The sequence below is a fragment of the Vitis riparia genome, chromosome 8, assembly GCF_004353265.1.
Source record: "Vitis riparia cultivar Riparia Gloire de Montpellier isolate 1030 chromosome 8, EGFV_Vit.rip_1.0, whole genome shotgun sequence".
Classification (NCBI taxonomy): Eukaryota; Viridiplantae; Streptophyta; class Magnoliopsida; order Vitales; family Vitaceae; genus Vitis; species Vitis riparia.
The window spans coordinates 18,143,954-18,155,772 of NC_048438.1; the positions used below are offsets into that span (position 1 = coordinate 18,143,954).

Consider the following 11,819-nt stretch of genomic DNA (forward strand, 5'->3'; position numbering starts at 1 on the left):
CTTGTTTCTAGTGATCCATCTCCATCAAGTCTAATATTTGCTTCTATTCACCCATCTTGTTTTAGTTGTGCTCAAATGCATGTGAGAATTACCCAAAAACCATAAGGATGGCCTATTCCTTAGACATGCTGTGGGACTTATTCCTAAAGACATGCTAGCAGGTGATCCTGGCTTAGAGGAAGAAGGGATTTAAAGAACTAGGGATTCACCAACGCTTTTTCTAAGTTGCAACATAAAGAACATGATTTAGCTCAAATGCTAAGTAGTATTCCTTTTTGTTTGACAGGAGCTCCACTTCACCCTCCATTGTAGCTCAGATAAATCCCTCTACTGAATATTTACTTTTTTGGATTGAGAAGAAAAAAAAAAAAAACAATTCTAAGCTTGCACCAGACGACAAATTTAAGTCAGTGATATTTACTGGTTCTGGAAGAATGGCTCCAACCTTGAGCATTACATTGATTATCTTGTTAACCATGTACAAAAATACCTTCCCACTTGTCACGGGAACTTACAACCTAAAACTGGTAAACAGCCTTTTTCCACTAACAAGTTACAAGCTCTGAAATTTTGAGCCACTGAATGTTGGTCAAAATACCTACTCACTTGTCATGGAATCTTAGAAAGTAACCGGGTAACAACCTTCCCATTAGACAAGTTACGACCTCACCCATTCTGTGCAACTGAATGTTCTCCTTTTGTTGAATTGACATTGTTCTCTGGATTGTAAGATTATCTAGATTTGGCGTCAACCAATGTGATATTTCATCAAGCACAATGCCTAGTTCTCATTTGTTTTACCTTTTGTCCTTGTCAACCTGCTTGCTGGAAAGTGCAGTCTGGCCATCAGGGGCCGAGGTGCTCGTGTTTTCTGGTCAAACCCTCTTACACAAACAAATCCTGCAAAATTACACCAAAAATGGAATGTTTTAAATTATTATTCTAAGACAGGATAAGGGATTTAGGGTTTCAGAGTGTTTTTTGGTTAATTTGTCCTGATAACTTGAATTGATCTAGAACAATAGGCTTGCATACCTGATCATAACCATTTTCTTTTAAATATTTTGGATGTAGAAGTAGTAGCAGGTTAGTAGGGAGTGACTGCTCGAAAATTCTTGAGAGAAGAAAAATACAATGAGCTTCTTATATAACAATTTTAAAATTTTAATTATCATTTATTTGTTGGTCATTGTCTGGTTTTGGTAGAAATAGGTTTGTTACCATACTGAGTTCCATTGGTATCTGTACCTGGATAGCGTCCAAAAAGGCATCAATTTAAGAAGTACTGCTCTATCATGTGAATATTATGATCCGCAGGGTATCAAAAAGCAAGAAATGCTAAGGGTTTGATATTTGCATGTACCTCTCCAGAAACAGTATTGTATATCTTCTGTTGATAAACCTGACAGAGAAATGACTACTGTGAATTACAATTTTTTGATCTTATACGTTTCACTAGAACCATTCTCTTCTATATTATTTACCTTTAAATATTGTTGGTATGGAGGTCCCAAAGTACACAGTGCGTCTTGGCAGATTCCATATCCAGGCCCTAGGAACATCAATGGGGTTAAGGCTGGAGTCATGGTCAGCAAACACCTGCATAGGAATATAACCTGAAATAAATTTTTTTGAAGTGCATAAAAGAATGTAAGGGAGCTCAATAGGAATTGGATTTTACCTCATTAACTTGGAAGTATGTGCCATTCAATGGAAAGCTCCCTCTCATTGCTGTTCGACATGGTATCTGGTCATTAGGTGTTGTAAATATTGGTTAGTATCTGGTATTGATACCATTGTTTTTTTGTTTTTATTCTTGTTTTTCTTGCTTTTTGTTTTTTTCCCCTCTAGTGAAGTTGAAAAGGTTCTCAAAGTAACAGTGAGAAGCATATCTCACCAAAAGTGTCCCTCGGACAGTTTGGGAATTTGCTTCTCGTATACTATTGCACGAGAAGCATGTCTTTTCATCACATAGTCCTCCAGATTCCTGGGAGCTACACTTTCTTTCAGGTGGTTGAATGGAATTTGCAGTTTCACCTAATAACATTTATGCACATTTTAATTAGCAAATGATGAGAGATGAATTTTCAATATAAACAAGATGCTGGAAATTTAAGTGCTGCAACTACATTCTGTTTTAAAAGTTATCTAGAGTAGAGTGGTCATTGGTAAATATGGTAGGTTACTTTTGCAGATTGGCAATGTTGCTACTCACCTGGGGTCCAAATGGCGAGAAGGTATGAACATGGATCATCAGGTTCTCTTTTGTCCAGCTGTAATTTGATCAGGAATAGTTGGTCAGGATAGACATTTAGATATTCAAGGCATGACTAAATTGCTTGGAAAGTAGATGGAAAAAACTACTAACCCCTTCCAGTAGAGGGTGTGAATCCGGAAGCTCATAGCTGCATTATGGTGTAAAGGCAGTTACTGAAGGATTTACATATACTAATACAAATATTTTTATCACTGTTCCTTGCAAAATGCCGTCCTTTATAGGCTATGTAGATGAGAGCTAGTTCTACTCTTATGACCCTTATGAGATGCTGCTCATATTTCTAGTTATTGAGAGGTCATAGCCCAGAAAGCCTTATATTCATTTAGTTTACTTGGAGCAGAATGAGCGGACATTAAATGATTAAATGATTTTGGAATCAGGGAAATGCCTACTTACACATGGTGCTCTGTTCGTAGTCGACTAACATTCTTAAGCTTGGGCATGGGAATAGAAGCAACTTCTGGAGTTAAAGCAACCAAAGCCTTTGACATGTCACTTTCTTGAAGTTCCATATTTCTCTGCATATAGTTCTGTAAATTGTGAGTGAACTCTTCAATGTTGAGTTTGATTGTTGGTATCTCATCAGGATCCTCATACAAGGTGTCCTCAATATCACTTTCTAATATTTGTGGATGCTCTTGTTCTGGTGTTGCTGGTACTTCAACAATGGGTTCACAGTTATTGATCCCAGGATTTGCTTCTGATGATTGCTTCTGAGGTAGAGGTGGTGGTAGAGGCAGTGGATTGATGGTCACATCAGGGTTTCCATCCATTGATTTATTTGCATTTGTGCTTACTATGCTTCTTTCCTCTGGCCCTGTCAAGGCAAGCCTTGCACTGCATCCAAAAATGCTCATTAATAATCCAATTTATCCACTCCCTTGGTTTCACAAACATCATCCCAGTTTTGCTAGAACTAAGTATTCAAGTAACAGTCTCGTATAATGATATGGATAACAGACACACACATGTACCTTGCAAATGCACTTGCAAAGTGTCTGCATTCTCCCCTCATTGGACATGCATTGCAATTTGGTTTGCTCTTTGTGCAGAAAACCTGCATAATAAAGCTCAAAGAATGTTGTCACTCAGCTTTTTCTTACGATTGACTACTGGTGAAAGAATTTAAGGAAGGTCTATAGACGTAATATACCTTGCCGAATGTGATCATCTGGTAATGCAGCTCATACCTGTTATTAGATATTGCAACAAATCGAAAGCCTTTTAGTTTAGCAGCTAGTTCTCATTCTAAATGCATGCAAATATAATATACATAAATGTTAGGAGTAATTTTATTTACAATGTTCTCTGGTCGAGCTTGCATAGTCGTGGCCAAAGATATTTCTGAATTGACTCTAGCACTGGGTATCTGTGTAGGAATGGTATTAATACTTCTGTTGTGAATGCACATGTTCTGCATTGCTAATTTATACTCACAGTTCTAGAAGATGCAATTGAAGTGACTCAGGCAAGGGCTGAAGGGGTACCCATCCCAATCTTACAGCTATACGTCCAACATTTGTATCAACCTTTTTGAAGATAAACAAGTAAAATTGTAAGTTGAAGATTCGTAGAATTGCATTCAGCATATACATAATTGAAGTTTGAACTTACTGGAAAAGCAAGGTGGTGGAGGGTCAAAAGCCGAACGCATTCCACACTTTTTAACCCAAGCCCTCTAAAGCTTAGCAGATACTCTCTGTAGGACCACAGTATATATTAAATATAAAAACCCTTAAAGTAATATAAAAATCATGACAAGATGAGATGATACTTGTCATGATATATGCTGGATGGCTGGTGTACTGAATGTTCAATCTAACTGTACTGGATTGGATTGAATTATTTTTGTGGACTTACTTTGCTTTGTCAGGAGGAACATCCCTCAACCACTCAAGATCAATGCTTCCATGGTCCCTAACCAGCCTGTTAAGAAAATCCTGCACAAAGTGGCAAACATTTCATCAGCTGATTTACAGCTTTCTGTCTCTTGTCAGTCATACATAAAAAAAACTATTTGCAGCTGACATTGACAAATTTTATGATATTTATTTGGGATATTATACTTGTACCTTGATTCGCTCTGCAAGCATGTTATTCATACCCCTTTCTTTGATGGTATTAGCAATTTCATTAACATCTGAACATCTCACTGCTTCCCAATCTAATGAGTCCATTGTGTTTACTGTTCTTTCCCTTTTCCTTCCATTGACTTGAGCCTCTTTTCTCAAGTTATCCCAATGAAGTGTATTTTTTTCCTCCCTTCGGGCCTTTCCCTTCTTTGCTTTTGAAGTGTCCACACCAATTTCATTAGATGCCTTGCTAGAAGAAAGACCATGTTCTTTCAGACATGTCTCGCTTTTCCTATCCTCGATATGTGTTTGGTTACTGAATGCACTGGAACTGTCAGTAACATCCAAGGCCTTTCCCGAAATGTTCATCAAATTCTGACTTTGCTGCATTCTGCTGATCTGCTCCTGACCCACAGACTCAACAACATTTTTAGGATCTCCAACAGGGCTGCTTTGGGACTCGATGATCTTGTTGCTTTCTCCTTGAAGGTTGTTATCTGAGAAGGTATTTTCACAAGAAGATGTTGGTCCTGCTTGAATGCTCTCTGTCAGCTTCTTTTCATCTTTAGCTTGATTGTCAGATTCTGCTGTTAATCCACTTTGTTCGCTCACGCACTTTTGATCCTTGGAAATTTCAGAAGATCTGGTTTCTCCAGACATTTCAAAACCTTCAACTTCCAACACTCCTGAGTTGGGGTTTAGATGCAAATGATAATTACTGGAAGGGATAATGGTTACTCCCAGTGAACTTCTACAGTCAGCCAATCCATCCATGTTTTGACTTCTCTTGTTATAACCACTCATGCTTTCTGAACGGTTGTTCACATCCTTTGGATTTGCTCCACATGTTGCATTGATATTGCTGCGACAGAAAACTTCATGTAACCTGGTGGATTCTGCCATCTGTAAAAGCCCCACAAAGGAAGTGGATCCATCAAAATTGTTGAGTCCATACCCAGTTGGCATAATATCCTCTACTTCTGAATTGCTTTCTGAGCATGATCCTATTTTTTCAGCAGTCTGAGCTATTGAAAAGTCTAAAGAATTTTGAGAAGAAGCTGCATCATCTGCTGCAGTCCTGTCTCCTCCTATAAAACATGCTAGTTCTGTCCCTATCATCTGGGTGGTTGTCCCATTCACACTCGATTTGTTAGACATTTTTTTACCAGTAGAATCTAACATTTTGTCTTTTGAAATATCAACAGTGCCAACTGTTCCTCTGCTGTTTCCATAGGATCCATTGCTGTTAACAGCTTCCTCAGTGTGGTGCAGTGTCATAGAACTCTGGTCACAGACTGCTTGATTTGACATTTTCTCATTCCATGTGACCGTGTCTTCTGGGTTTAATGTGCAGACCTCTGGTTCTTCAACTAAAATCCTCGTTTCCAATTCAGTTGATGGTCTTTGGTTGCACTTACAGGGAAAATGGGCAGCAAGTGACATGAATGCAGAACTGCAAAGAAGGAAGAGATGGATTAATGAGTTTTCTCACTTTTTGTCTATAATGTTAAATTCTATTAACAACTATCTCAAAAATTGTAGTTCACCTAGAAAGGTGATCTGAAACATTCTGTGTGAGGAAGACTCCAACCACTGAGTCCACAACTGACCCCTTCCATTTGGAAAATCGTCTATCCCCTGCCAAAATATCACTTTGTTGTTAGTATATCAACTTAATTGAATTTGCTGAGGTGTGTATGTATATATTTGAACTGGTTATTATTCAAGGCTATTGGTTAATAATTTAGACCTTGATATTTTCTTTTGGTTTAATAATAAGCAAAAAAATTTCATGGGATTGCTTATGTAGTTCAGTTCTAAACTGTTTGAGATATAATAATTAGGATACCGTTTCTGATGGTTTCTTGTTCCTATGCTTTTAGAATGTTATAAACCTTTTGTTCTCTGTTACTACTGATTTTGGCAAGAAACTCACTGGTGATAAGGTTTGGAAATTTGTTAACCTAGGGAATGGATATGCTTCTTGTTCCAGATGTTCTTGTTCCTTCTCCCTATTATGATTCTACTTTATTGCTTCAGGATTCAATTGATGCTTACTTGCATGGTAGAACTTTGAAATAAAAAATGTTGGTCACTTGCATTTTAGAATTTTGAAATTAAAAGTGTTTCAATTTTTTTTTGATAAGTAAATGGCAATAGTATTAATAAAAAAGCGTCAAAAGGGGCACACCAAAGTACATACGACGTATACAATGGCTACCAAAGAGCGCCAAAAAGTATAGGGAAAACAAAATCCCTCCCTCCCTCAATCCGACCCCAACCAATCAATTAAGAATGTTTCAATTGAAGGAGCTTCTGTGCTTGCAACTCCTAGAAATCACTCTTTTAGTTCCCTTTTGTAGTAAGAATGCTCCAAGTTTAACTCTCTCTTTCAGACTAGTAATTCATGACTTCTCAAGTATTCAGTTGTGGCTTCTATGTGTGTGCATGCATGCACCTGCCTGTGAGGTTTGGGGTGGCTTTATCACTAATTCTAACTCAATTTAATCCTGTTTCTTATCGCTTGTGTTTCAAATCAATGTCTATTAATATTCCTTTTAACTCCTAGTTGTTTGATATTTACATTAAATACCCTCCAAAAGTATTATCCTGTATATTCTTGAATCAACATGAAATTCTTGAAACAATATATGAAATGTAATGCCTAATCAAGCATTCAACAAAATGTGATGAGAGGTAAAATTTTTGTACCTTGGACTAGATGCATGCGTGCAATAAATGAGTCTGCTCGTCCACGAAATACATTTCTTTCTTCTTCCCACCATTTTGCCTTCTCCTCATCTGTACCATTGATACCTTCACTATTTATATTTCCCATCAGAAGCTTCCATACTCTACTTGTCTCTTCATCAAGATCCACTCTAGGCCGTGGGCGTCGTTTCTTGACAAGACCAAATGAATCCTCAAAAGGAACGATAGTGCCATCTCTTTTATAAAGGACAAGTGCATTTTTCTCCTCTTTATTCATATTGTAAGGGACAAGTGCATTCTGCTCTTGATAAGAAATTTTACTTTCCCTGTGGATGTCAAGATGCTTCAATTGCTCAATGATTGTATCAATTGAAAGCATGTGTTTCCATATTAGTTCTGGAGGATCTGCATAAATGTTTTATATAATCAAATGAATATTTTTGTCAGTTAGGTGAATCAAATGACTTGAAAGATATGTTTCTTGAACATGAAAAGCCATCAATTGTTTTCCAAGGTATAGCTGACAGTTCTAAAGAACATAAAGAACATACCTGCTAACTTGAGAAGCTGTCGGTTGTTATATACATCAGTCTGCTGGTGTAGCTGCACTTCATTTGTTCTGGATGATGTTGAACCTACAACTGGGTTTCTCTTTTTGGTCCGCTTCCTTCTTGCCAATTTACTGGTCTCTGCAACTAGGGCTTCTATGCATGTGTGTGGCCTGTTTGAACTTTCTGCCCCTTGAACATCAGGATTTGGTGAAATTCTCTTGTCAGGGAAATTTGGCAGTAGTTTACACAGTGCAATTCCATTCAGGGAAGCTAAGTCACGAACCCTAGTCAGGCCCTTGGATCTTTTTTTGGTCAACCTCTCTCTTGGTCCTAAGGCTAGCATACAATCAAAGGTCTGCACTTTGTCTTGGCCACCATTTTCTGCTTGTCCTTGAGTAGCTGGGGCACTGGAATTAGTGAATTGAGAGGCAGAAATCCAGCTGTCGGATTTTGATGCAGAAGAACTTGGGATTGCATGATTTTGAGGGCATGCTGTTGCTAGCATCATAATATTTTTAGCAGCCATCACAGGCGATAAGTTAGTTGCAGTTGAATTCAATCCCTTCTCAGTTCTCTTTTTCTTGTAAATTTCTGGAAAATGCATGCCAGGGTTCCTATTTTGTTCATTTGCCTGAAACTTAGCATGATATGCCTGCACAGAATTGTACTGATTCCCATTCATACTCATGGTTCTTGCATCTGCCTTGTCAACAATATGGGAGTGTACCCTTTTGGTTCCCCTTCTATGTTCTCTCTCTTTCAAACTTGCACCGGTGCTGCAATTGGTATTATTTGGACTCATTGATTTCAAGCTTTCTTGTAAAATGTTTTCCTGTTTATCACACACAATTTCTTGACTTGCTCTTTCTCTGTCATTCTCATTTTGGGCATCATTCTTCAGTTTCTCCCATGGATGATCAGTATTTCTTTGAGGTGGGGTGCTTGGGAATTGTCTATCAGGCAATGACATGTTATTTTTCAGCTCTTGATTCATTGAACGAGTAAGGTCATAGGCGATGCCTACTTGTGTCTCTTCTACCGTAGCTTCCATCTCTTTACTGAGCATCACAACAGATTTTGATTGAATTCCTTGGGTACAGAAATCTCGTGCTTGTGGTTCTGAATTCAAATCAGAAGTGGATATGCATGAAGAGCTTCCACCTCTTGCTCTACCATTGTCGTCAAAATTTAATCCCCTTCTACATGACATCATGGTACGTTCAGGCCTTTCTGGTTCGGTACTCCGACCCATTATTTCTGCTGGAGAATTTGTTGAGGGTTTGTTGACTCCATTCTTGCGAACATACTTTCTCTTGCCTGTTGGATTTCCCTGGGAACCAGTGCACTTTGGGTTTACTGGCTTTGGTGTCCTTTTAGGTTTGCCTTCTATGACTACTTTGGGCCTGTGCTTTTTTCTTCTAGGTTTCTGTTGGGGTGTCTTATTCAGGTCAATAATATGGTCTCCTCTTTTGTCAAAATTGCAATTCTCTGTCAGTGGGCCAATAGCATGGTTGCCTCCGTTGTTGTCAAGATCGGCATTTTCATTTAATGGTGAGGAGACAGGAGCAAATGATAAATCTGTTGGTGACTGCAGAAGTTTTGAATCACAATGGAGGTGGTTGACCTCAACCCTTGTGGTGTCAATAGCCTTCTCTTGCTTCTCTGTTTCTTGAACAGTTTTTTCTTCTGGGCATAAATTTTGAGATATGGCAACCCAGCTGTTCTCTACTCGCCTGTTTTTATCTGGTGTTATGGGTGCAAAGTGGGAGATAGCGCTGCCAGAGACTGCCTCTGCCATTGACTCAGGTGGTGAATTAAGGTCATAAAAGTGCCTGTAAGTGGGGAGTCCATCTGCACAGTACCATCATACCATGTTACGGCCAATTAGATAAGAAAAACCAACAAAGCATGGACTTCATCAAAGAAACTGTTACCAGGAAAGTTATTATAAAGATAAATGTTCATTGGGAACATATTTCTACCTCTAATTTGGATTTGTCTGACATGTGGAGAAAATGCATTGAAAATTTGATCTTAAATGAATAGAATTTGGCAAAATGTTAAGCAGAATTAGAATGCAACAAAGGGAACGGTAGGAGCTGAATGGCACACAAGGAAAACTGGTAATAAGGTCAGTTGTAGATGCTATCATTGTTCCATTGCCCTTTTTCCTGGCTACCTTTCAGAATATTTCAATTTCTTCATTTCTGGTTTTAGATAAAATTTTATGCATGATTTCATATTTCTGGTTTTAATATTGTCTCCTGCGCTCATTCCGCTGTTGGTCCCTAATCATGGTTCTAAAGTTTGTGCAGGTGACCTGGCTGAAATGAAACGTAAAACCAGTCTGTGTACGATAGCATAAATAAGAATCCAAAGGGGAAACTTTGACACTCACATTGATTCATATCAGGTGCACTTGTCCACTGGCTTGATCCAAGCAAGAGATCTTGGCTTTTAAGCAACATGCTTGTGGAGCTAGAAACTTCGGGGTGGATATGTGTAGCAGACATGAAAGGACTACTTGCCCCGCTAACATTCTCAGGTGATACGGCAGATGGAATGAAGGCTGCATTTGTCTGAGCCAATAGCTGGGTGAAAGGAATATTGTCCAAACCCATCTCCAGGTTGAAAGAAGGCTTCCTATATATTCCGGCATTGTAATTTCGAACCCCCATTTCTGCACCTGGAACTGCATTCCAACTGCTGAAACTGTTCAATTCTGCACAATTTCTGAAATTTTCACATGCAACTACCTTATGAGCTTGAGTTTCTTGAGGGAAGGCAGGGGGAAATCTTTCTGATTCTGACGAGCTTTCCAGGTATAGCTGGCTGTGTTCCCTGCCTGCACAGATCTGGGGCTGTGTTATTGGCAAAATGGGCTTAACAGGGGTCACAGGAATCCAAGAACCCTGTACGGGGAAATCTTTATCTTCCGAAATTGAACTTCTGCTGCTGCTGATATTCATTATTCTGATCCGGTTACTTCTGAAGCCCCAATTATTCTACCTCCTTTGTTCTTACACTAAATTCCCTCAACACCACCGATTTTCCTATTCAAAAGTCGGGTTCTGGCCTAAATTTCAGATTTTTAGGTAGAACTGCCTCACTTCATGGAATTGTCCTGCTAGAAAGGGAAGAAAACCCCAAAAAAATTGAGAAACAAAAAAAAAATAGAACAAAAAATAGAGATAAAAGACGCATCTTGCAGGGGAAGGGATCATGGTTGGAAATCGTTGCAAATCTCTTCGAAATAGCAGATCTCCAACGCACAAGGAGAAAAGATCAAAACAATGAGGGAAAAATATAAGCTTCCATTTAAATGAACATGGAAAATGGGTCTCATGCGTAAGAGATTCACAGTAAAAAACAAGATAATCTTGGTCTGATCTTTGATATAATGTCATCCCATCTCCTCCCTTAAGTAAATAAAAAGATACATATAACAAAATTTTTAAACAAATGTATCAGGAAAGTACAACAGATCAGAGTTACCTAAGGAGTGGTTCAATGCCGGAGATCTGATTTAGTCGCCGACGGCAAAGAAATTTAAAAACAGTTTCTCTTTCATAAAGAAAAGCCAAACCATACCAAACAGGAAGAGCAGGGAGAGCTCTGTGAACTGATAACCCCCTTTGCCGGTAAATGGGTATTAATCCTTGACTAAAATACTCACATTTATTTATCTATAAGTATTTTAGTTTATTAAGGAAGTTTTAAAATATTATCTGAATGGGGTGTAGGGTGTGAAATTAGTGGTTCAAGGGAGGATGGAAGGGGTATATATGTCATTGAGGTTTGGGCAGTGAATGCGGCGTGTGAAGCGTCTAAGCAGGGCTCAAACACGTGAGCAAACTGGAAACTCAGGTGCCTACTTGGCGACGCAGTCTTGACACTTGGCTCGCTAGAGCGTGTCAATTGTCAGTATTAGGGTTTCCCCTGAGAGGATTAACGCCGTTAGACCGCTGTTTGTTGGTGCTGTCATCGAGATACGTTCGGTTACATTTGTTTATTTGGCTTTATCTGTCGATGATTTCCAAGTCCTTTTGACAGTGCCGTGAGTGACGGCGTTAAAGTGGTCCCCACCTCTGGTGGTTCACTTTCGCACGCTTTTCTAACTATATTTGGTTTGGGAGATGTTAAGGTGCGGAAGGTTACAGGGTTTATGATAAGAAGTTTGATTTACAAACTTTCAACACAGGCTTG

General features: G+C 38.8%; 1 protein-coding gene across 4 annotated transcripts; it reads right to left on the bottom strand.

Moving 5' to 3' along the window:
* Nucleotides 1–392: 392 nt before the first annotated feature.
* LOC117919616 (transcriptional activator DEMETER-like) lies at nucleotides 393–11,277 on the bottom strand. 4 transcript variants are annotated; one of them, XM_034836812.1, is made up of 20 exons: nucleotides 11,109–11,275; nucleotides 10,012–10,737; nucleotides 7,614–9,464; nucleotides 7,063–7,467; nucleotides 5,898–5,988; nucleotides 4,351–5,803; nucleotides 4,139–4,218; nucleotides 3,893–3,977; nucleotides 3,716–3,807; nucleotides 3,579–3,647; nucleotides 3,432–3,468; nucleotides 3,253–3,335; nucleotides 2,675–3,115; nucleotides 2,369–2,405; nucleotides 2,216–2,273; nucleotides 1,898–2,037; nucleotides 1,682–1,747; nucleotides 1,485–1,599; nucleotides 1,364–1,402; nucleotides 393–900 (listed from the first exon to the last, which is right to left on the bottom strand). In XM_034836812.1, the coding sequence occupies exons 2-20, from the start codon at nucleotides 10,580–10,582 to the stop codon at nucleotides 782–784; spliced, it is 5,832 nt and encodes a 1,943-aa protein (XP_034692703.1). In that variant the 5' UTR covers nucleotides 10,583–10,737; nucleotides 11,109–11,275; the 3' UTR covers nucleotides 393–781. The 4 variants fall into 4 exon arrangements, 3 of the variants coding, with proteins under 3 accessions (XP_034692703.1, XP_034692704.1, XP_034692705.1); XM_034836813.1 differs by having other exon boundaries at nucleotides 10,012–10,740; XR_004652108.1 differs by having other exon boundaries at nucleotides 810–900; nucleotides 1,249–1,402; nucleotides 11,109–11,277.
* Between the last annotated feature and the right edge of the window lie 542 nt (nucleotides 11,278–11,819).

What these genes read in the sequence shown, in the direction of transcription:
- LOC117919616 (XM_034836812.1), bottom strand. Translation starts at nt 10,582, where the DNA reads ATGAATATCAGCAGCAGCAGAAGTTCAATTTCGGAAGATAAAGATTTC. An exon ending in ACGCATGCATCTAGTCCAAG is followed by an intron (nt 5,989 to 7,062) that starts GTACAAAAATTT and finishes ATATTTTGGCAG; the next exon opens with GGGATAGACGATTTTCCAAA. An exon ending in AGATGATCACATTCGGCAAG is followed by an intron (nt 3,336 to 3,431) that starts GTATATTACGTC and finishes TTTATTATGCAG; the next exon opens with GTTTTCTGCACAAAGAGCAA.